The sequence below is a fragment of the Nesoenas mayeri genome (assembly GCF_963082525.1).
Source record: "Nesoenas mayeri genome assembly, chromosome: Z".
NCBI classification, from domain to species: domain Eukaryota; kingdom Metazoa; phylum Chordata; class Aves; order Columbiformes; family Columbidae; genus Nesoenas; species Nesoenas mayeri.
In genome coordinates this window covers 77,745,820-77,767,187 of record NC_137542.1, presented here as the reverse complement: position 1 = coordinate 77,767,187, position 21,368 = coordinate 77,745,820, and the positions used below count along the sequence as shown (strand labels likewise).

The following is a 21,368-nucleotide window of genomic DNA, read 5'->3' as shown; positions in this document are numbered from 1 at the left end:
GGCGAGCCTTCGTTCCAGGCTGGCTGTGCCGCGGGCCTCAGAAACCCTCCTGGGCGTTCTCGCCAGCACCAAGGCTCTGGCAGAACCAAATCCTTATGCAACACTTGACTATGCACATACATTATAGGAAAAATTACTTACGGGGGGTTACTATATTACTTTTTAGCATTTCAGGACATATTTGTTCTGTGAAACAGAGCAGTTTCTAAGTGTTACGCCACCCTCTGCTCCGAGGACGCCGGCCAGGAGGGCTGTGCCGGGCTGGTGCAGCGCGGGTTCTTGTGAAGAGCAGCAAGTGGGTGAACGAGGAACCGACCTGCTTGCGGGAGGAGAGACGCCCACAGTGTTGGGTTTGTTTTGTGTGCCATGTCACCAACCGCCACGCGCTCCTCACACCCATTCTAACGTGGAATGAAAGGAGGACTGAAGTCCACTTTAGAATGATGATATTTGAAAGTAGCATACTTGAGTTAGTAAACTAGCATTATTTTTAAAATCTGGCCTTTTTTCAGTTTTACAAAGGATGTAAAATCACGTTACTTCAAATACTGCCCTATTTTCCTGCTAGCTCTCTCTGCATCAAAGGCAGTCACTTCTACATCTTTGCAGGGACGCAAATACATCTTATCTATTCAGGAATCCCAAATCTGTCCAAGCACCTCGTTGATTTACACACTGATCTTGTGGAAAAGCAGTACTGACGCAAACACAGGCAGGCGTGCTGGGTACCATGCACGCTTCTGCCTTGGTGCCTCTATTCCCTCCCATCCCACCTCCCAAGAACCAGCAGGAAAGCCCAAGGTCAGCATTTGATAAAAATGCATGTGGTTATTCCAAATGCACTGCTCACGGTGTATCCTAAGCCTTCTTTTCCATGTCAACGAACGTGTTGAGGCAGCACCACAAACATCCCCACGCTGCTACGGCATCGGTGCCGTGAAACACCGTGACTCAGGTGCTCACACCATCAACAGCTGCAGCCAGTTGTTTACTAAGGAAACACAAGAAAGTAATTTAGATAAAGGACTGACTGATGCCGGAGTTCCAGTACATGCCATGAAATCCCCTTTTACAACCATTTCAACGAGCATTTGGTGCCAAACGCAGCCCACTTCACCCCCATCCCAGGCTTTCTTGTTCCTGCACCTCCCGTGGTGCTCGAGTGACCTGGACCCAGAAATGATGCTGGCTCTAGTAACAGAACCGCGATGCTGCTCTGGTTCGCTGAGCGCCGCTCTGAGCGCTGCGCCGCGCTGGCCGGACGGCAGGATGGTGTGCGGAGCCACGACAAACGGCTCCCGAGCGCTCCTGCGGCACAGTGCGCCGGGCCTGCAGGCTGTCTGAAATCGGAGCAGCGTCGGGGAAGATGCAAAACGAAACAAAAGGTGCAAGTACAGCAGAATGAGCGGGTCTGTGGAACCCCTGAGGCGCGTCCTGCCGCGCCGTGGTCACGCCGGCCCGCAGCGGCGCTCCGAGCCGTCCCGCCGCCCTGCCAAGCACCGCAATAACACCGGGCAACAACACGCCACCCGCCCACGGCCCCTTGGCATTGCCAGTTGATCATGGTGTTCCCAGCTTCCCGACCTAAAAATTGTTGTGTACTATTTCTGTGTGCCGATTAAACAGATGCCACATTCCAACCCAGATATTGCTTCATTTCAGAGCTGGCTGACACAATCTGGAGAGTAAATGGTACTATTTTTTTAATCCCTTCAGCTTCTGCTTAAAGTAAGAGACTCAAAGTCCACGCTATCCTCGGACTGCAAATGCCCCGTACCGTATTTCAGCACACAAGTGTGGGCATGAGTTACCGGGGCCTGGACACGCCAGGTCTGATGGCAGAAACAGCCTGATGACGTCAGAGCCCACCGTATGTTTAAATTCATTCTAAATAAACTAAAGCTATGTGATTTCCAAGATTTTCACGTCATTGAAACAGCAGCGGGCAGCGCGGCTGTGCGCAGGATGCTCGTGCAAACAGGACGCTCGCGCAAACAGGACGCTCGCGTGTGCAGGATGCTTGTGCAAACAGCGCATCCTCCGAACCGCGGCGTCCTCAGAACCACGGCGTCCTCTGAACCACGGCGTCCTCCGAACCGCGGCAGCAGCTCCGGCGGGACGCGCGGGACCTGCTCTTCTCCTTACCGGGGCTGCTGCCCAGGAGCCCTTCCACAGCAAACCCGGCACCCTAAACACCCCCATTCCCCTCAAAGTCCCCTCCAGATGTGCCCCATTCCCCCGCAAAGTCCCCTCCAGATGTCCCCCATTCCCTCCCAAAATCCCCTCCAGATGGCACCGACCTGGCTGCCGTGGCTGTGCCAGACATGAACTGGGCAGAACAGGTACTGTGCAAGAGGGGCAGCTGGGCATATAGATATATAGAGATATATATATGCTTTCATCCTAAATTCCCCATTTCTTCTTTTTGGCGCCTGACGCAGCGTGTTGCTGGCGGCACTCAGGACAACAGCACTCTTCATCAGCCACTGCTTCCCGACCAACGCCAGGCGCCGTGACAGCCCAGACGACTGACCGACTTGCTGCTGCGCTCACGCTCGTTCAGTACATAAACACTATCTCCCATTGTCCAACCAATATACCCCAATGCTGAATTTTTAATTTTGAATCTGTTTTTTTCACCGTTTCCTTTTGTGACATAAAACATCCAACATTTTTATTAAAAAATAAATGTTTCAGTAATTCTTTCTAGAGAGCAAAGTATTTTAGAAAAAGTATTTTACGTTGCAAACTTCACTTTTGTTGAACGCATCCATTTTTTTGGCCTAGTATTTAATATTTCAAATTCATTTTTACAAATCGCTCTACCGATAGAGACTCCATATGAAATTTTGACGTGGTGACGGATTTTACTACCTAGCGGTAATACAAGTTACTCAGAGTTTAAGGCGTATCATTTACCCCCCAAATACTACAATCACTCTGGTGGCTGTCGCGGTTTCCCCTGTTGCAGATCTCTAAGGCAAGGTAAGCAAAATACAAAGACTGGTTTATTTTGTAAACCATTAGCTGGTGTTATTCATCTGAACCCAAATAAATAAATACTGGTCCCGGAATCTTCGCACAAGAACAGTGTCAGTTCTGTTTCAGCCTCCATAACGCTTTCTTTCTCAGCACAGTGTGATGAACAAAGCCCTCCGCCGACAGGCTGGCTCTTGACGTTTGTCCCCGTGCAACAGCTGGGAACAGCCGCAGTACACAAGCACAGACTAGTTAAACGCTGAAATACTTCTCCTGCGCTGCCACTGCTTTTTCAAACACACTCCAAAACACCGGGCACCTCTGCCAAGATCCACCGCGTTCCTGAAACGTGAGTCACCGCCAAGGCAGCCCTGCGCAACGCCAGAGCCAACAGCGACCTACAGATTGGCCCCATTCATTACGATAAAATGGCTTCCTATTTAGATCCCCATTATAATTAAAAGTATGACACACAGGAGTGCTGGAAACACTTGCATTTCCCCGCTCTAACACGGGTACCAGTTATTAAAGGCTGTACCTGTGACGTACAAGAGCGAACACCTGCTATTATTAGTGCCATCGCATTACCAACAGCCTCTGCAAAGACCAGAGTCCGTTTTCGTTAGACACGGGGCAGAGCCGCGGGGAGGAGCGCAGAGGTGGCCTGGCAGGAGGAGCTGGTGGCCCAGACACCCCTCAGCCAGGCCCGAGCTGTGAGGGGACGTGGGAGACGGAACAGAACCGCGGTGCAGCGGGGGGAAACAGGCACAACGCCTGGAACGAGCTCACGTGTCAGGAGAGCTTCCCTTGTCCCTCGTTCCATAACTTATGCGGGAATGACTGGCAAAACAAACATGAAATAACCCTCTTATGAAGTTTCACTACAACTCTTCAAAGGAACAGAGGCACAGTAAGGAGACAACACCGAAACGAACTACAGATTCACAATGTGGTTATCAGGTAAGCACCACCAAGTCCCAAAATATTCCGAATACTGGGCATGAGCTGGTTTCACTTGCATCCCAAGAGCTGAAATGACAGCAGTGACGAATCAAAATGAAAAGTGGAGGGTGCACGGCTCCTCGCTCAGAGGAGGCGCCTGCGCAGGGCCTGGCGGCCGCGGAGGCACCGCCGACACCGCGCTGCCCCTCCCAGCCAGCCTCTCACGGCTCTCAGCATCTTTACCAAGTGCCCCAACGCTTTTTGCCCCCAAAGCTGCTCGTGCTGTCTGTACCACCTTCCGTATGTGCTGCCGCTGGTACGGGCAGCAGAGGGAACAGCTTTGTTCATGCTGTGAATAAGGCTGAGACTGCACAGAAGGAAGAATAAACGCTCGAGGGTGCTAGGGGGATTTATCTGCTCTTTGAAGTGATTCCAGTGCTTATAACACATCCTGCAGAACTGCAGCAACTGCAATTCGGAAGATAGAAGAGCTCAAGATGCAGAATATATGCAGCTCTTGAAGCCATGATGGAAGATTAGCAACAGGACAGCAAAACCCATTAAAACAGACATCACCTCCCGCTGCCAAGTTCGGGGTCACATCCTGCTCCCCGCAGAAGGCGGCTGGGCCGCGGGTTACGGAGGCTCAGAGCCCCCGCCTTTCAAAGACGCTGAGACTGGGGCTTCTACGGCAATCCAGCACAGACAACACTGAAAGAATCCAGACGCTCCCTCTCAAAACTGGCCAAGAATAGAACTGCTAGTTTTATAAAGAGCTCAGAAACAGAGGGATCAATGGGCATTACTTCCATAAGGCACAGTGTATGTATATTCTGCATACATTCGGTGTACTTCGCAAGTTTTCTAACTACTGACGGTTCTCTCTGCAGCTCTTCTTCCACAATTTCTGGGCAAATATACTGGCTTTCTCCATATATATTAGAATAACTTTCAAGCAAAGAACTGTGCAGCAAAGGACCATTTCAACAGCGCAAAAAAGTTCTTGAAGAATGATAATATTTTTAGTCATTCATCACGCATACCATTGCACTGATGTAACGTTCCTCTCTTACCGAATAGTACCCCTGAGTGTTTTCCTCAATGTGTACACCGCTGCACTCCTTTCAAAACAGCAGTACAATGTAACACGCCGTGACCAGGCGAACCAGAGCCCGCAGTCCCGCGGGCCCCGCTCCGCTCCCCACGCCGCGTGGGGCAGGAGCCACCGCCGCCCACGCGCTGCGAAACTGCGCGACCCGGCCACGGAACACAACCCGCTCCGACGAGCAGCGACGGCTCAGAGCCGCCCCGGGAACCCTTCATCAGACACGTGGCTGCAGGGCAGACAGCAGCTCCCGTTTAGCCGGGCTGCGATTCCCACCAGCGCACGGGCCGCGTCCAGCTCCCGAATCCAGCTCCCCCCGCCCCGGCCGGCACAGCCCCGAGGGCCGGCTGCGGTAGTGCCGGCCTTAGCAAAGCCGCACGTCAGGCTTTGTCTGAAAACAACACGCTAGAGCTCCCGCAGTACTTGGTTGCCCCTAAATGATGAGAGCGCCCCACAGACTGCCAGGGCCAAAGGGAGCCGAAGGAACACCGAGTCCCTTCTCCAGGACTCCGCTCTCTTCCATCAGGACCCACCGACGTGTCTGTCTGGGACCGTGATGCAGGACATTAGGTATGTGCCTGACGGAAGAACCCGACACTGAGCTTTATCTAAAGACAACAGTCACAAAGAAACAGAAAAGCACTTATATTCAGAAAGGCATTAGACTTGGCAATATTTGACATAACATTTTTGCTTTGATGATTTTCCTAACGTTAAAGAAAAAAAACACCCAAAACCTAAACCCAACCAAGCAAAGCAACCCACGACCCACCAGCGCTGTAAGAACTGTAACAGCCAGGTTTGCTGACGAAGAGCGAGAGCTGCTGTTCGTGAGGACAGCGAGGGACACACGGCCGAGCGGGGAAACACAAACCGCCCTCTCCTGGGCCACGGGAACGCTGCTCCGTGGACAGCTAACTACTCCGCTTCAATTCTGTCAATGCATCGCCATTTACACCAATACAAGTTCAACCACCTTTTTTTCTTGCCAAGACAAAGAACCTCGAGACCTGCTCAATAATGTGAATTTTTGTTTAACTAGCTCTTGAAGAAAAGGATAGTTACCAGTTCACGTAGATCAGTCACTAATATTCACTGCAAGGTCTTTATGGTGGGTAATTATGCATTTAAAATTCAGTCAGTAATAAAAACCCAACCAAACAAACCACAGTAGGGTAACTGGCAATATAATCTCATGGTGACAAACAAAGAACATGGAAAAAAACCTTAAGAAGTTTGTTTCATGTTGCACACGTTTGTTTACAACCAACTACCAATCTATTCTGTTCGTATCACGAAATCTTGCACAATGACTTGAACTTTATACATTTAAAATTTGATTATAACTAAAAGCAGGAAGGCCAGAGCTCCAGAAACATTTGCTGCAAATGTTTGGTCAGAAACGCTAATCCCCGCGAAGTTCAGGGACGTCACACAAGGCGAGGGAGAGCCCTCTCCAGCGCCGGGCTCGCACACCCCTCTGCCGCGGCTGGGAAGGGACGCTACACCGGCCCATGCAGAATGGCGCTGGCGCTGCAAACCGACGGCTCCACATTCCTTGTCCCCACTCTCCCCGCATCTGTCCGGGCTGGCACCTGGCACCACAAACCCAGCTGCTGTCCCTGCCTGGCCAGCGCTGCTGAACCCGCGGCTGCGCACCAGAGCGGCCCCAGTGCAGCAGGGACACGCGGGGACACCGTGGTGACACCAGCGCGGGGACACCGTGGTGACACCAGCGCGGGGACACCACGGTGACACCAGCGCGGGGACACCACGGTGACACCAGCGCGGGGACACCGCCCGGCCCCTCCAGCCGCACGCAGGGCATCGGTAACAACGGCTGATCCTAACTGACGTGCGTGGGGTCACGCAGAGGGAACCACCATCCTCAGCGCACTCTGCGAGTTCACTTAGCGAGTCTTCCCCAGAGAAAACTCCACTCACACTTCAGACTGGCCCTGTTTTCTTCCCTGCATGATAACGCTATCTAGAGTAGGAGACAGCAAACAACCTGCAGTGTGCTGCCAACACATCAACAAACCAAAGTAACTTTTTACTTTAAAATATGTGAGAATTTAAAATTCTTTCCGTGACTCGGATAATCTCAGAAGTTGACAGGCATAACCCTGAGGAGTGCAGGACCTGCTACCGCTTTTGAAGATGTCAGAAATTTCTGCATGCTCGCCTGTCGACAGAACAGACTGAAATACATGGTAAACTGAGACCTACAGACACGTCGCGAATGGCGCAGCGCGGGCTTGCCGACCGGCCAGCTGTCCCAGCGGCCCCCAGGTAACGGGGGCTCTGAAGGTGCGCTGCTGCAGCACGGCCTGTGTCTGCCCGCCCTCGCTCCCCGAGGGCGCTGCGCCTCGGGCAGGACTGGGCCCAACGGCCCAACCGCCGCCGCGGCTGGGGATCCTGCCCACACCCCAGCAGGCACGTGTGAACACAGAGCGACGTCTCAGTACAGACCGTTACCTACGGTGAAAACGCTCTCTGAGCGGCTTCTGTTTCCCTTAGAGCTGTTACACTGAAGACTAGAATTCCTACAGCTAAATGTAAGAACAGAGTAGCAAGGGGAAGCTCCTGCATGCAGCTCCAATCACGCCGAAGTCAATGGCAGAATTCCTAACGACTTCCCATGGGTCCAGGTTTGGCCACACACCTTCAAATCGTGCAAACCAGCCCCAATCTCATATCGCTGTCTGAGGCTCAGTGAGCTGCCTGCGGCCTGGGCTCAGCCAGCGCAGCTGGGGCTCAGCCAGCACGGCCGGGGCTCAGCCAGCGCAGCTGGGGCTCAGCCAGCGCGGCCGGGGCTCAGCCAGCGCGGCCGGGGCTCAGCCAGCGCGGCCGGGGCTCGGCCAGCGCGGCCGGGGCTCGGCCAGCGCGGCCGGGGCTCGGCCAGCGCGGCCGGGGCTCGGCCAGCGCGGTCGGGGCTCGGCCAGCGCGGCCGGGGCTCGGCCAGCGCGGCTGGGGCTCGGCCAGCGCGGCCGGGGCTCGGCCAGGGCTCGGCCAGCACAGCTGGGGCTCAGCCTGCGCGGCCGGGGCTCGGCTGGGGCTCAGCCTGCACGGCCGGGGCTCGGCCGGGGCTCAGCCAGCGCGGCCGGGGCTCGGTCGGGGCTCAGCCAGCGCAGCCGGGGCTCAGCACTCACAGGTTACGGGTCACATTTAGCTCCTAACCGGGCAGCTCCAGCTGCTTGCCCAGCTCTGCTGCAGCTCCCCAGCACACAGAGCTGCCACAGCAGGGGCTGGGAAAGCCCAGAGTGCCACAAGCACTGTGACCTACAGAAATAAAGAAATCTTCCACAGCTACACTGTAGTTTGATCAGTGTGCCTCGCAGAGTGTCTCTTGCAACCCCATACCTTAAAATGTCCCACACGAAAAGAACCCTTCATGAACGTGTCTGGGACTGGCAGCTGTGCTCCTGAGCTCTGAAGAGCTGAGTGTGAGCAGCGCGCTGCTAAGGAGCCGCATCCCGAACACTGCGCCATCCCTGGAGCAAGCTCGGGTCACTGGCATACGCCAGCGCTGGCGAGCACCGCGACGGAGCTGCCAAAAACAATAGTGTTGGTAACGCGGAGCCGCGGCCGCCCCGTGCGCAGCTCTGGAGAGCACGGCGCTGCGGCAGCGGGCAACGCGGGTCCTGAGCCGTTTAACACCAACACCCCTTCCACACTCGCGCAACTTGAAACAAATAAGTGCTTGTGGTTTTACAACATGAAACCATGCCCGAGGCAGCTTTCAAATAACTAAATGGTTACCATCAGTGTAATTTAAAGTCTTTATAACACTAAGTACTACGAGATAAATGTATTACTGCTAAAATGCACTGAACTTCATTAGAGGAGCTTTTCACTCTCCAGGATGCTATGTGTGGTGTCATGGATGTAGTTCTTAGCTTCCATAACAGTGTTTCAGATTTTATTTAGCAACGTGAAAATATTTTAACTAATAGTGGTTTATCATAACCCCTCAACAGATGCTGCTCTTGGCACCTCTCGATACGCTGCGCCGCTTCCTCCCAGGACACGGGCTGCAAAGCTCTAAAGCAGGAAAACTGCTTTTAAAACCAAATACAACACTATTTTAAGCACCCGCCTGAGCTAAAACCTGCGCAATCACTTTCTCCAAGAGGGTTGTTACCAGCCTCTAGCGCCTTGTTTGAAGGATTTTCATGGATTGCTTTCGATAATCAAAGCATTTAACATACCATCCTCCAGCGATCGATGCTTTGTGTGTGCCCAGCAAGCTGTTGAACACTAACGTTAATGGCAAACAAGTAGGGTCCTGTTGCCTCATTTATTATCAACAGTGACTATATATTATTATACTTGGCCTTCAAAACAACCCAACCTCTGTCCACAGTGGGATTCAGAATACAGGACTTCAACACATAACTGACGGGCGGTCGCAGCCATTCACAGCTGAACCCCTCTTTTCCCTCAAGATGAAAGCGCCACCTTATCGCAAAGCCGATATTCTCAGCTCTTCTCTAGAATACCTGGTGGCCCAGGAGGGTACAGCGTGTGCTGTGAGGTGCTGTGCTGGCTTTAATATCACAGCATTTAAACACAGCCAAGGGGAGGTTTTCCCTTTTATTTATTCACCCGTTTTGGAGACAGCAACCTGCATGGTCACAGTGCTGATTTCGTTAACCGATGCTGACTTTTGGAAGCTATAAATGCCACCCTGTTACACAAAACCCACAAATAACAGCACTGGATTTTAGACAAATGTGTACAGAAATACATTTTACAATGAGATTTAATCTGGAAACTAAGCAAACAGGATAGAATTGGATTGAGAGCAGCTTTTTGAACTAGAACAGTCATAAACACACACGTTCCTAAATTCTTCATTACTTGACAGCTTTTCTCAAACAGGAGAACAGCTAAATAGTGCAAAAAGCAATGAAAACTCTGTATCTGGTTGATGTGCGTGGTTTTCTGCGGCCAGCTCCGCACCAAAGCTGCTCTGGCTGGCACCCTCACGGCCGAGACAGCGTCGGCGTTCCCGCCATGGACGGAGCGCTCCACGGCTCGGCTCTAGCGAGCGCTGCGCACCGGCATGCAGCAGACAGCTTGCCACGCACGCAGTCCCGTGCTGCTAGAACAGTGACGCTCATTCCAGCTCTTCTGCGCAAAGCTTTATTCTGGGTTCTCCAAAGAGTATCACCAGAAGATACAGCTTTCGGGGGAAAAAAACACCCAACAATGGAGTCAAATAAGATCCCAGAACATTTTCCCAGGGAACTTTGGGAACGTGAAGGGATATAGTAAAGACAGCACTGCCAGTTCTTAACCAAAAATGACATATTAATTGATCCTGCAAGCTAATTTACACTGCTTGCAATGTGCTATTTGTCCTCCACGTGAGGGGAAAAGAATTAAATAAATGAATAAATGAATGAATGCAGTGTGCTCCTCGGCACTGTCCACTCGCGCCTGGCCCCTGCCGCACGCGCCTGGGACCGCGGCGCCTGCCCCCCGGACGGGGGGAGCTCGGGACAGCCGCTGGGCCATGGGCCGCTGGCAAAGGAGGGACAGGTGACTTCCCGGGGCTGTCACACAGGAGGGACAGGCGCCACAGCACACCCCCGAGCACAACGGGCTGCGAAGGGTGGCACTCCGGGAGCCACCACCGTTCTCCCAGCGCGACCCAGAGTGGGTTAGTTGAGGAGATGGGATGGAAAGAAAACTGATTTGTCCTTGACAGGAAACTTACACAGCCCAGAGGGCTGGAATTCATCACATCTACCTGCAGATGTCAACAAGGCCCTTATCTGCACAGAGCAGGTTTCCCGATAGCCATCTGCACTCCTGGTACAGCAAGGGAGAGGCAGGAAATGCAGAGCACTATTCATTGGAGCTATTTTAAACGTCGAGCTGAGGGCAACATGAATTATGCGCTAGAAATGCCTATTAGAGTCCAGACAGCAGCCTCCAAAGTAGGTCTCCAAACTTGGACATGTGCGCTATCAAAGACAAGCCCGCGGTGCGGCACACGAGACAGCGGCCGGAGCAGCACGGCGCCCTGAGCGCCGGCGCCTCTGCCACGGGCACGGGAGCTGCTGCGGCTGTCCCTGCACAGACCGCCCAGAAACGCTTGCGTCGGACACTGCTGCGTTACGAGACTGCTACATTTGCAAGGATACGCTCCCGGTATAACGAAGGCTACCAAATAAACCACCAGCACTACAGCTGTTGTTGCTCCGCTGCATGGAGAGCGCTGTGCTGCACTCAGTGATGCTGCTGGCACACGAGACACAGCAGCGGGTCAGTGCGACCACCCGTCGGCATCACCCAAACCCAGGAGACACGGCAGCGGGTCAGTGTGACCACCCGTCAGCATCACCCAAACACGGGAGACACGGCAGCGGGTCAGTGCGACCACCCATCAGCATCACCCAAACCCGGGAGACACGGCAGCGGGTCAGTGTGAGCACCCGTCAGCATCACCCAAACACGGGAGACACGGCAGCGGGTCAGTGTGACCACCCGTCAGCATCACCCAAACACGGGAGACACGGCAGCGGGTCAGTGTGACCACCCGTCAGCATCACCCAAACACGGGAGACACGGCAGCGGGTCAGTGTGACCACCCGTCAGCATCACCCAAACACGGGAGACACGGCAGCGGGTCAGTGTGACCACCCGTCAGCATCACCCAAACACGGGAGACACGGCAGCGGGTCAGTGCGACCACCCGTCAGCATCACCCAAATACGGGAGACACGGCAGCGGGTCAGTGTGAGCACCCGTCAGCATCACCCAAACACGGGAGACACGGCAGCGGGTCAGTGCGACCATCAGCATCACCCAAACACGGGAGACATGGCAGCGGGTCAGTGCGACCATCAGCATCACCCAAACACGGGAGACACGGCAGCGGGTCAGTGCGACCATCAGCATCACCCAAACACGGGAGACATGGCAGCGGGTCAGTGCGACCATCAGCATCACCCAAACACGGGAGACATGGCAGCGGGTCAGTGCGACTGTCAGCATCACCCAAACCTGGGAGACACGGCAGCGGGTCAGTGTGACCGTCAGCATCACCTGTCCAACACCAAAAGTACCAATAAGCCAGTTTAGGGCATCTGCTCAGGTAAGCGCCACGATGCTTGCACGGATGGACAGACAGCCAGCAGGGAAGGCTCTAATGTCAAGCGTATTTTCACTCTGCATGTTTGATCTCAATGGAATGACTGCTGCTTCCAACACACTTCACCATCCAGATAAAAACAGGAGAGGCAGATAAACAGTTATACCCACATTCCTTAGGAACAGGATTTGTCTCAGTTCTATTTATTCTTTGGAGTTGTCACACATTTATAGGTGGTTCAGAAGTTCTAAGAGAAGCAATTAAACCTCTTTTCCAATTCAAAAGCACCACGTTTCCAGGTCAAGTGGTAAAGAAGTATGAGCATGGGGGTTGGTTAAAGGGGATGAAAGCTGTTAAACAAGGGCAGGCTGGTGAGCGGCCACAGGAGTGGGCAAGGAGAGCAACACTGAAAGAGAAAACTGACATCTCCCTGTGGGCTGCATTAACTAACCTGAAATTAACGAACTCTCGAAATGGTTGGTTGAACAACTGGGAAAAAACATCCCTTTTCAGTTTATTTCACCTTTAAAGCTTTCCATGAGCTCCCCTTGTGCCGGCGAGCGCCGTGCACAGAAACCGCCTCCAGCGCCGGGGCAGGCGGCGGAGGCGCCAGCGTCGCTGCTCCGGGCGCCGCACTGCGCGGAGCTCGGCCCCGTGCCGCCTGTCCCAGGCCTGCGCGCCCCTCCCAGCTGCCACCTCCGGATTCTCCGTAATTCACAAAAACAGCTATTCTACACTTCTTTCTAAGAAAGGAAAAGAAAAGCTGCATTGTGAGAAACGCAGACTTGCAGAGCTAAGAGCTGCCATGTCTGTGGAACTAAGTCAGCCCTACTACCATAACATTTTGCTAGGGCACTTTGTATTTCTATCACAACAAAGATGCCTTTGTCGGGACTCAAACAGTTGTCCAATACAGGAGATTTTTGAAGTGTTTCCTGCAAATGCAGCTATGCACTCACAGACCCACATTATAAACAGTGTGAGTATTTGCCATACGCCACAGTGGCCTATTGCATTACACATCCAATATCATAGTGGTCAAAAGAATCTGTAACAAGGCTTCCAAATGAGATTTTTCACAACTGGACATAAGCTCCTAGTTAATGTTCTAGAGCGACCCGTAATGAAATCCACCCGCTCGCCCCAAAGCGCTGGTCCGAAACAGCAGCTACGTGCAAGGTCACGACGAGCGGGCGGAGCAGCGCCGCGGCCGCCGCTCGCGCTCGCCCTCCAGGCCAACGCGGCCGCAGCAGCTGCCGCTCCCGGCCCCGTGCCCTGCGTCAGCCAACACGCACAGGCTGCGTCCACGGGCTGACAACTACACAACGTGGCAACTTTCCCCTCAGCTTCATGGAACAAATATTTCCGGCACAGCCTTGCTTGGCATCACAGGTCCTCCAAACAAACTGCTGTGCGATAGATTAAAAATGTACCTTACTAAAGAATGTTTTGTATGTAGACAAAATAGAGCAGATCTTTCACCAAAATGCTTTCATTCCCCACGTCCTGTGGCACCTGGCCCAGCCAATCACCTCTACCCACAAGGTTTCTGGGCTTACTTCAAATGTGAGAAACCACCACGAGACGTGTTTTACATTTCAGTGAATTCCTTACTCCTGAACCTCTCTGCAGCACCATCGCCCTTTGCCGGCACCACGTGGGCTGAGCGCCCCCGCGACCGCCATGCCTCCCGCCTGACCAATCCATTTCACACGCTGACCGAAACGAAGAGCACGTAGGAACAGCTTCCTAACCCTCCCCCGGACACACCGCGGTACGTCCTGGGCACGGGAACAGGTCCTGCACTGGAGACCAAAGAGCTGACACTGGGGTGCAGAGACCAGGGCGCATCTCCGCAGGTCACACAGACCTGGGAACCCCGGGACTGTGGGACACCCTGCAGCTACCTGTGTAACGGGTGCTGCTGCTCCACCATCAACCGCTGTTACTGGAAAGGAACAGCGGAAAAACAGGAAAGGAAAAAAAAGACACTTTTTTCTCCCCATTTCATTTTTAGTAGGAGATTTAGATTCGGTTTAGGATGAGAACACGTAACATGCTGCGCTGCATACATGCAAGTCAAATGAAGGCGATCATCCGTACAGTTTCTGCATTTCAGATTCTCCTGCTGAAACGCTCTCCGGCTGGCAGGAAAGACCCAACGCGCCTCTTCACAAGGCGGCTGCTTTCCAGAGACCGAGGCGAAACCGGCACTGCCCAGGGACTACTTCTATGGCACTTTGTTTTCAATACAGGTCTAGGGATACTTTGTGCTGCCTTCCAGAGACCGAGGCGAAACCGGCACTGCCCAGGGACTACTTCTATGGCACTTTGTTTTCAGTACAGGTCTAGGGATACTTTGTGATTTTCTACTCGCAAGGTCTACTGAAGAGCTAAAAAGAAGGTTCCACTGGATAACCCGGCAACTCCCAGCCCTGCACAGAAAGCTGCTGGCTGTCTGTCCATCTGTCTGTGCATGCTTCACGGAACCAATGCGCACAACACACAGGCAACCAACAGCAAAAGCCCCTCCTGCGAGCCTGCTGTCACAGCTGGAGCCGAGCACTTGCTGTGCTATATACAGCAGCGCCGGCTGAGCAGCTCCAGCGGGCGGTGTTCAGTTGCACTGTACAGCTATTTAAGCAAATGACTAAACCCCTAAGTTTCATTCCTACCCCGGTCTTGTAAAAAGTGGCTTAAAACCACAAACCATCAATCTTCTCCCGTTATAACAAAGAGAAACCAGATTAATTTGTCATCCTAAAGCAAACGCACGGCAAATACAAACAAGACGCTTTAGCAAGCTGTGCCCGGCTCGCGGCACACAAAAACGGGGCACGGCTTTCATTTCCACAAGGCAAAACAATCCTAATTGTCAGATTTTTTCCTAACTTCTTTGTACCTTATCTGTTAAGTCAATATCCTGATTGGAGTTACCGTAAGCTTTCCACAGCCTTAGCTACTATTGCATTAGCATACACATTTTAAAGCCGGGCAGAGGCACACGTGTGTACATTATACTCAGAAGGTGTGAAAGTATTTGTTTTTAAAAACAGAGCGCAGGAAAAATTCACGCAGCGAGGTCTCAGCCAACTAAATTAACACGAACACTTAATTTGCCGCTTGAATGTTTTGATTTTCAAGATCTTTCCAGCTGATGTAACACTGAATTAAGAAACGTGTGACATTAGGATCTCAAAATATTACACTGGATGTAATCATAACTGCAAGCAAAGTTCGGTTAGATTAGAAACAGAGATGATTGTGCTTGCCCCAGAGAAATGCAGAACATTCTAGCGCTAACAATGGAAGTGCCGCAGCTGCGTCAAGCCCAGGCCCTTCGCAGTTGTGCTTCACATACTTACTGCGGCGCCGGAGGCTGCGGGGCCGGGGCTGCCACGCTCCTCCTGACCCACCACCCGGCCTTGTTCTTCGGGACCGCGGGTGACAAGGATTCTGAAGTGCTGCTGCCTCGTGTTTTGATCCGGTCTGATTTTAAACAAGCAGCCCTGCCCCTGAGGAATCCGCTCTACTGAATCGCTCCCAGGCACTTCTGACCCGTTCCTGCAGTTTCCATGTGGTTCCGAATTCACCCCGTCATCCGCGGGGCTCGTTTCTCCGGTCGGTGGCTGGACAGGGTAGGAAGTGCTCCTTTCCAGCCGTATCCGAGGGTACCTGACCAACCTGTCCCCTTTTGTTCCAGTAAAACCAAAGTTATACTCTCCTCCTGCGCTCGTACCGCTTGTCTGCGGCTGCTGCAACTGGAGAACAAACAACTTTTTCCCTGAATTTGCTGACATATCTGGTACGTGCTGCAGAGACCACCGCCGGGGCTCGGGGGCAGGAGCGCTGCTTTGAGCCTCGGCACCAAACGGGAGCAGCGTCACCTGAGGCACATCTGCACTTGAAGCCCGATGCTGAATCCTCACACCGCTTATGTTTAAACCCGAAGCTGCTTCATTTGCCTCGGCTCCTTGGGCAGCTGATGAAGCATCCTCACTCTGGTTATTAGAAGGAATAGTACAAAATATTCTGTGATTACAGCAAACAGTTCCATCGATCTGTTGCCCTAAGTCTTCCGTCAGCCTGGGTGCAGAGTTCTCAGGGGTCACCTCTGCACTGCTGGGAGAAGAACAGGTGTCCCCGGGGGCCGCGTAACGCTCCCCCACGTCCGAGGCCTCACACGGAGGGGTCTCCTCCGCAGACTCCGGCGCCGCGCACTCGTCCGCGCAGCCGTTCGCAGTCTTGCGCTGGAGAGAGATCTGCATGGACGAGCTCCTCGTGGGACGCACGTCCACGCTGTTCAGCAGCTGGGGAATAAACATGGATGTGCTCCTCTTCAAGGAGCCCACTTCTTGCAAATCGCCGCCGCCACCGTAACCCGCCCCGTGTCGGGAGAAAGCGTGCGGGCTGTGCCTTCTCGGCAGAGTGTGGAATGCCATGAAAAAGTCATCTTCTCTCTCCCGGTCGAGGATCTCCGATTCGGGGGCCGTGTTGCTTCGCCCAGAGCCAAAATGAAACCGCAGCCGATGGGCCATGGTTTTACAGAGAGAAGAAAAGGAGAGGGAGAACAGCAACAATTCAGGCACTGCCAGAAGTTAAAAACCAAAGACATAAACTCCAAGAAAAAGTGTCCCATCTGCCAAACCGTTAGCGCTGCAGCCCTGAGAGCGACAGATAGCAGAAATAGCCCAAGTGGCGAGCGGCATTCCAGGCATGGCTGGGGCTGAGCAGCGAGCGGCCGGGCCGGCCGGGCCGGTCACGAGGCCGGAGGGCCGGAGGGCTCCCCGCCGCAGCGGCCCCGGGGGCGCGCAGGGGGTGCCTGACGCGGCACCTTCCCAGCTGCTCCCTTTCCATCAGCGGCGGCCCCCGCGGCAGAGCCGGCGCAGCTGCCGGGGCTCCGCACCGCCGCGCATTTGCATACGGCACCCCCGCAAAGACTCAACTGCCGCAAAAGCGCCGCGATCAGGGTCAGGGCTGTGAGGCAACTCACATGCAAGCGAGAAAAATTATTTCAGGCTTAACGTTCTGGGGTGTGTTACAGCACTAAGCTATCATGGCAGAACACGAATAAATATAGCGCAGTTACGCTTTCAATCTTAACTCTGCTCAGAACATGGTTAAGCAATGAACTTCTTGCCTTTAAAAAGCCACAACTTTCACACTGTCCCTACAAAGGCAACCTAACCTACACTGCCCTGCGCAGCCCCTTCTGATAACTAAAAATTAAAACAAAGCAATCGTACACATGGCAAAGAGTTCTCACACAAAAAAAGCAGTAGAAAAGTGCAAGATGGCAGGAGCTACAGTTTCTTTTTCAGTTTTACCAGGCAGTAAAGACGAGCGAAAAGCGGAGACGGGTGTTGCATGTCGTTTCGCACCGATTTGTCCCAACGGCGCTCAGAACTCTGCCCGTTGCTGGCCGGGCTCCAGGGAGAGCTCAGCCCTCGCCAGGGCGCTACTGCCAGCGCGGAGCCGCGAGAGCTCGGGAGCAGGCGGGCAGGCGCGCCGCAGCGCACCCAACAGCGCAGCTCCGCAGCGCGGCGGCGCAGCAGCGCCGGGCTCTGCACACGCGCGAGGGGCGCTCACAACAGCGCTGCTCCACGCACGCTAGGAAAGAAACTGCTCACCATGCACGGGGGCGCATGGGCACTCGTTCCCTGGGAGAACCTGGGAGCCTACGCCTCGTCCATGGCTCTGAAAATGTGTAGGTGGAGTGCCAATATTTTATTCTACACATTTCAACCTCTGTTTGCAAGGAGCTTGTTTTCAAAAGACAGAAAATGACCAATCACAAGAGAAATGGAAGCTTAAAACCATAGAACTGCCAACAGACCACACAATCCCCGATTGTTTTAAGTGGACTATGAGCCAACAACATGAAAAGCATGAATAGCCTCTACAGAGCAACAGTACCGTACTTCACTTGTGGAGGCAGAGGCGCTGGTATTATTTTAGCTTCTTTTTCAGATAAAACCTATTATCCAAGGCTGTGGTCCCTTTGCACCAAAGGTGAAGCCTGCATCACGTTTTGCACGTTCTCTGTTTTGATTGGGGTGTAGAAAGGAAAGGGCGCACTGCAAACCAGAAAGTGCTTTGATAACTCTAGAACACCAAGAGGAAATAAAGTTCTTGGGATAAAAAACACGCAAGTATTGACAATAAGCATTTCCAAGTAAAGCCAAAAGAACCAGTTCAATGCCTCCTCATTCAGTAAACACAGCCTGACGGCCCTTTGCCACAGGACCCGCTGCCCCAGCCCGGCAGGGCGCTCAGTACCATCACTTCATGTCCATTAACACGTTCAGTCAGCCCACCATAAATACAGTCCCAGATTTACCGAATTACTTCCTTCTTAAAGAAGGACACGATCATTTGGCTGTAAGTTGGGTTTGCTGTTCGGCTGGGGTTTTTTCACCCAGAAGATGACAGCTGGTATGGTTCTTGCTCTACATTCAACAGGAAGGCAGAGGAAAGAACGGAGGTTTTGAAGTCGGATGTTTCCATACTGGGATTTTTGAATAAGAGCTTCTCTACAACACTGATGATCCCAGTCTTTACGAAGCAAATGAGACTGTACTGTGCCCAACCAAGCAAATGCAACACTGATCTCATCAACAACGAGACAGTGTTACAACTTTCAAAAGACAACCCCAAAAGAGTCACTTCCCCGTATGCCACTGCACTGGCATATTGAACCCAATGTGTTCAGCATGACAGCAGCACTTATTGCACGTACGGCTGTGTGAAAACCTTCTCTACTTAATCATAGCAAACACAAGCAGCAGTCAGATGTTGGGAGACACCTCCAGAAGAGCTACTGCATCTGACAAATTAAGTTAAGACTAAACATGCCAACAACACGCTGGGTGCTAGGAGGCACAGAACTGAAAACATAACAGAGAGCATTATTGTGCCATTACCTCAAACCTCCATACAAGCACATGTTGGGTATGAGGCGCAGCGCGGGTAAGCGCAGCCCAAAACAGAATGCACAAGTATTAAAAACACGATTGGGGTGAAGTAGCTGCTTTTGAGTAACTAAAAAAGGTCGAGATTCTGCCAGTTTGCGCTGGAGAGGCCCAAGGAAGAACACGGTGAGGTTTTCGGTGCCCAGACACCAGGTAGGAAGGACGGCTCCGGTCTGACCCAGCACGGTGCTGCTTTTGTGAAGCATGTTCTGGCCATTAGTCCCAAATGCAGATGCTTTTTGTGCTTCTATCTGCATTTCTTAGCACACTCGTTAACGCCAGACAAACACAGCCCTTTGAGATGTGCTACACTATACGTTCATCAGCCATGTTACAAGGACCTCGTGATGGGGGGAACACAAGCAAGACAAGCACTCACCAATCTGTTCTCATCAAACACTTCAAACAGGAGACGATGGTTGGTTGGGTTCACCTAGGAGAGAATTCAAACAATGTCACTGCAGGTTCATCAGCCTGATGATAACAAAACACGGGTACTAGTTCACACAGTGGCCAACCACGGCAAACAGAACAGGACCAACGGGTTTATGTAAATCCCTCCTTGTACTTGCACTGCGGCACTACAACACTTTGTTTCTAACCCCGGTGCAGCTGGGCCAGCCCGGCAGCTCACACCACAAATATGGTCAGCCACTAAATAAAGTTGGTATAGTCCTGCTCACTTATATTATGTTGGGTTTGATAATCGCTATTTTAACTCCTCCTTTACACTTCCAAACATTTAAAATTATTTTCTTGGTGTGATAAAAATCACTCAGTTCTAGCTATCACTTGGTTTTCATTGTAAGCAAGATCTGGAAAGACTAAAGTTACTTAAAAATAAAAAGTCATATTCTGACCTTTTTGCTCAGTAACACAAAGGCCAAGAGCAATTCTTGTCTGTCCTCCTTCTCTACTGTTTCTCTCCATGGTAGCTTAGAATTCATACAGCTCTTGGAAATAACCCTGACTCGTCGCCACTGTGCGACCATTTCAAAACACGGGAAACACGCTCCAAATAAAACCCCTAATTGTGAAACTGCCCATTTCTAGATTAACCTCAGGCCAACCTCTGCTGACCACGCCATCGCTACAGACACTGAAGAGCAGTTACACCAGGACAAGCATTTTTTAATGAAAACACAATAAATAAGCTTCTTCCCATCCTCCTAAAACGCCATGTGCTCAACTGTACACATTAAAATAGTAATTGCAAGTAAAGAGAAACTTACTCTAAAATAAAATTCTTCATTCCATTTCGGATTCAGTGTCTGTAAAAGAAATAGATATGTTTACTGTTTACATACCAGCATTTCCTTATGCTTACCACTGTGTAATCTCCAAACTATGCATGCAAGTGACAGTGCTCTGGGAAAACAGGAGAAAGGATTATGTCAAAAACATTGCCATCAAATTATTTAGAAATGCTCTATCCAGTAAACTAAACGCGGGAGGATATTGGAGTCAGATGATCCTAAAAGAGATGGTAAGTACAAATAGGACTCTATGAGTAAAAGGCAAATCACTGAGAACCTATAGAAACAAAACAAGAAGACCTGTTTCATTTTTCAAGGTTCATTGAAACCCAGATGAAAAAAAGGTGGTTTTTTGTAAACCCACATTCAACTTTAGGGCCACACAAATCCGGGCAGGTTTATACTGTAAATCAGACAGAAAGAAGACCAAGGGGAAAGGTTATCTCCTCCGCACAGGTGCCAAGGACAGCAGGAAACGGCAGCGCCGCAGGGCCGCAGCATGCGGGCTGTGAGGGGCTGCGCGACGCCAACGCCCCAGCTCCTGGAACAAGCCGCTGTTCGGGTGCCCCGTCCCCACCAGGGCGGCCAGAGAGCCTCCCTGCGACTGAGCAAACGAAGCGCGGTCTGGCGCTGCCCTGGAAGACACCACTGCCCAGCAACGACGCGTTCACCTCCAATGCTGCTTAACCGCAAGCGCACATCTTAGCACGTGCTCCATTTGGGGAAATGCTCTGGTAAACGGGCAGAAATCTCTTCCGCCTTTCCACGTCAATCAAGCAGCAGGTCAGGCCAACCCACTAACACCAGCACCCGAGCAAGGAGAAACACTTGGGACGAGAGGCTCCAGAAATAAGAGCACAAATAGCTTCGGAGAGGGTATCAGCGCGGAAACAACAACAGAACGCATCACCAGCAAAAAGCTACATCCTAAAAAGGGCAAGTGCTGCTCAGATAAAGAACTGCCAAGAGTCACGCTGAGTTAGATCTTCCACAGGATATTAGAACAAACC

General features: G+C 52.3%; 1 protein-coding gene across 4 annotated transcripts in view; it reads right to left on the bottom strand.

Annotated features, from left to right (window-relative positions):
* NEDD4L (NEDD4 like E3 ubiquitin protein ligase) overlaps nucleotides 1–21,368 on the bottom strand; it is a gene marked incomplete at its 5' end in the record, with an annotated part of 122,404 nt that overhangs the window by 54,067 nt on the left and 46,969 nt on the right. For 3 of the 4 annotated variants that reach the window (XM_080361976.1, XM_080361977.1, XM_080361978.1), the window contains 2 exons: nucleotides 19,482–19,535; nucleotides 20,335–20,373. In XM_080361976.1, coding sequence (XP_080218102.1) covers nucleotides 19,482–19,535; nucleotides 20,335–20,373 — 93 coding nt within the window. Of the gene's footprint in view, nucleotides 1–15,496; nucleotides 16,670–19,481; nucleotides 19,536–20,334; nucleotides 20,374–21,368 lie in introns of those variants that run through there. The other variant, XM_080361975.1, reaches the window with a different exon arrangement.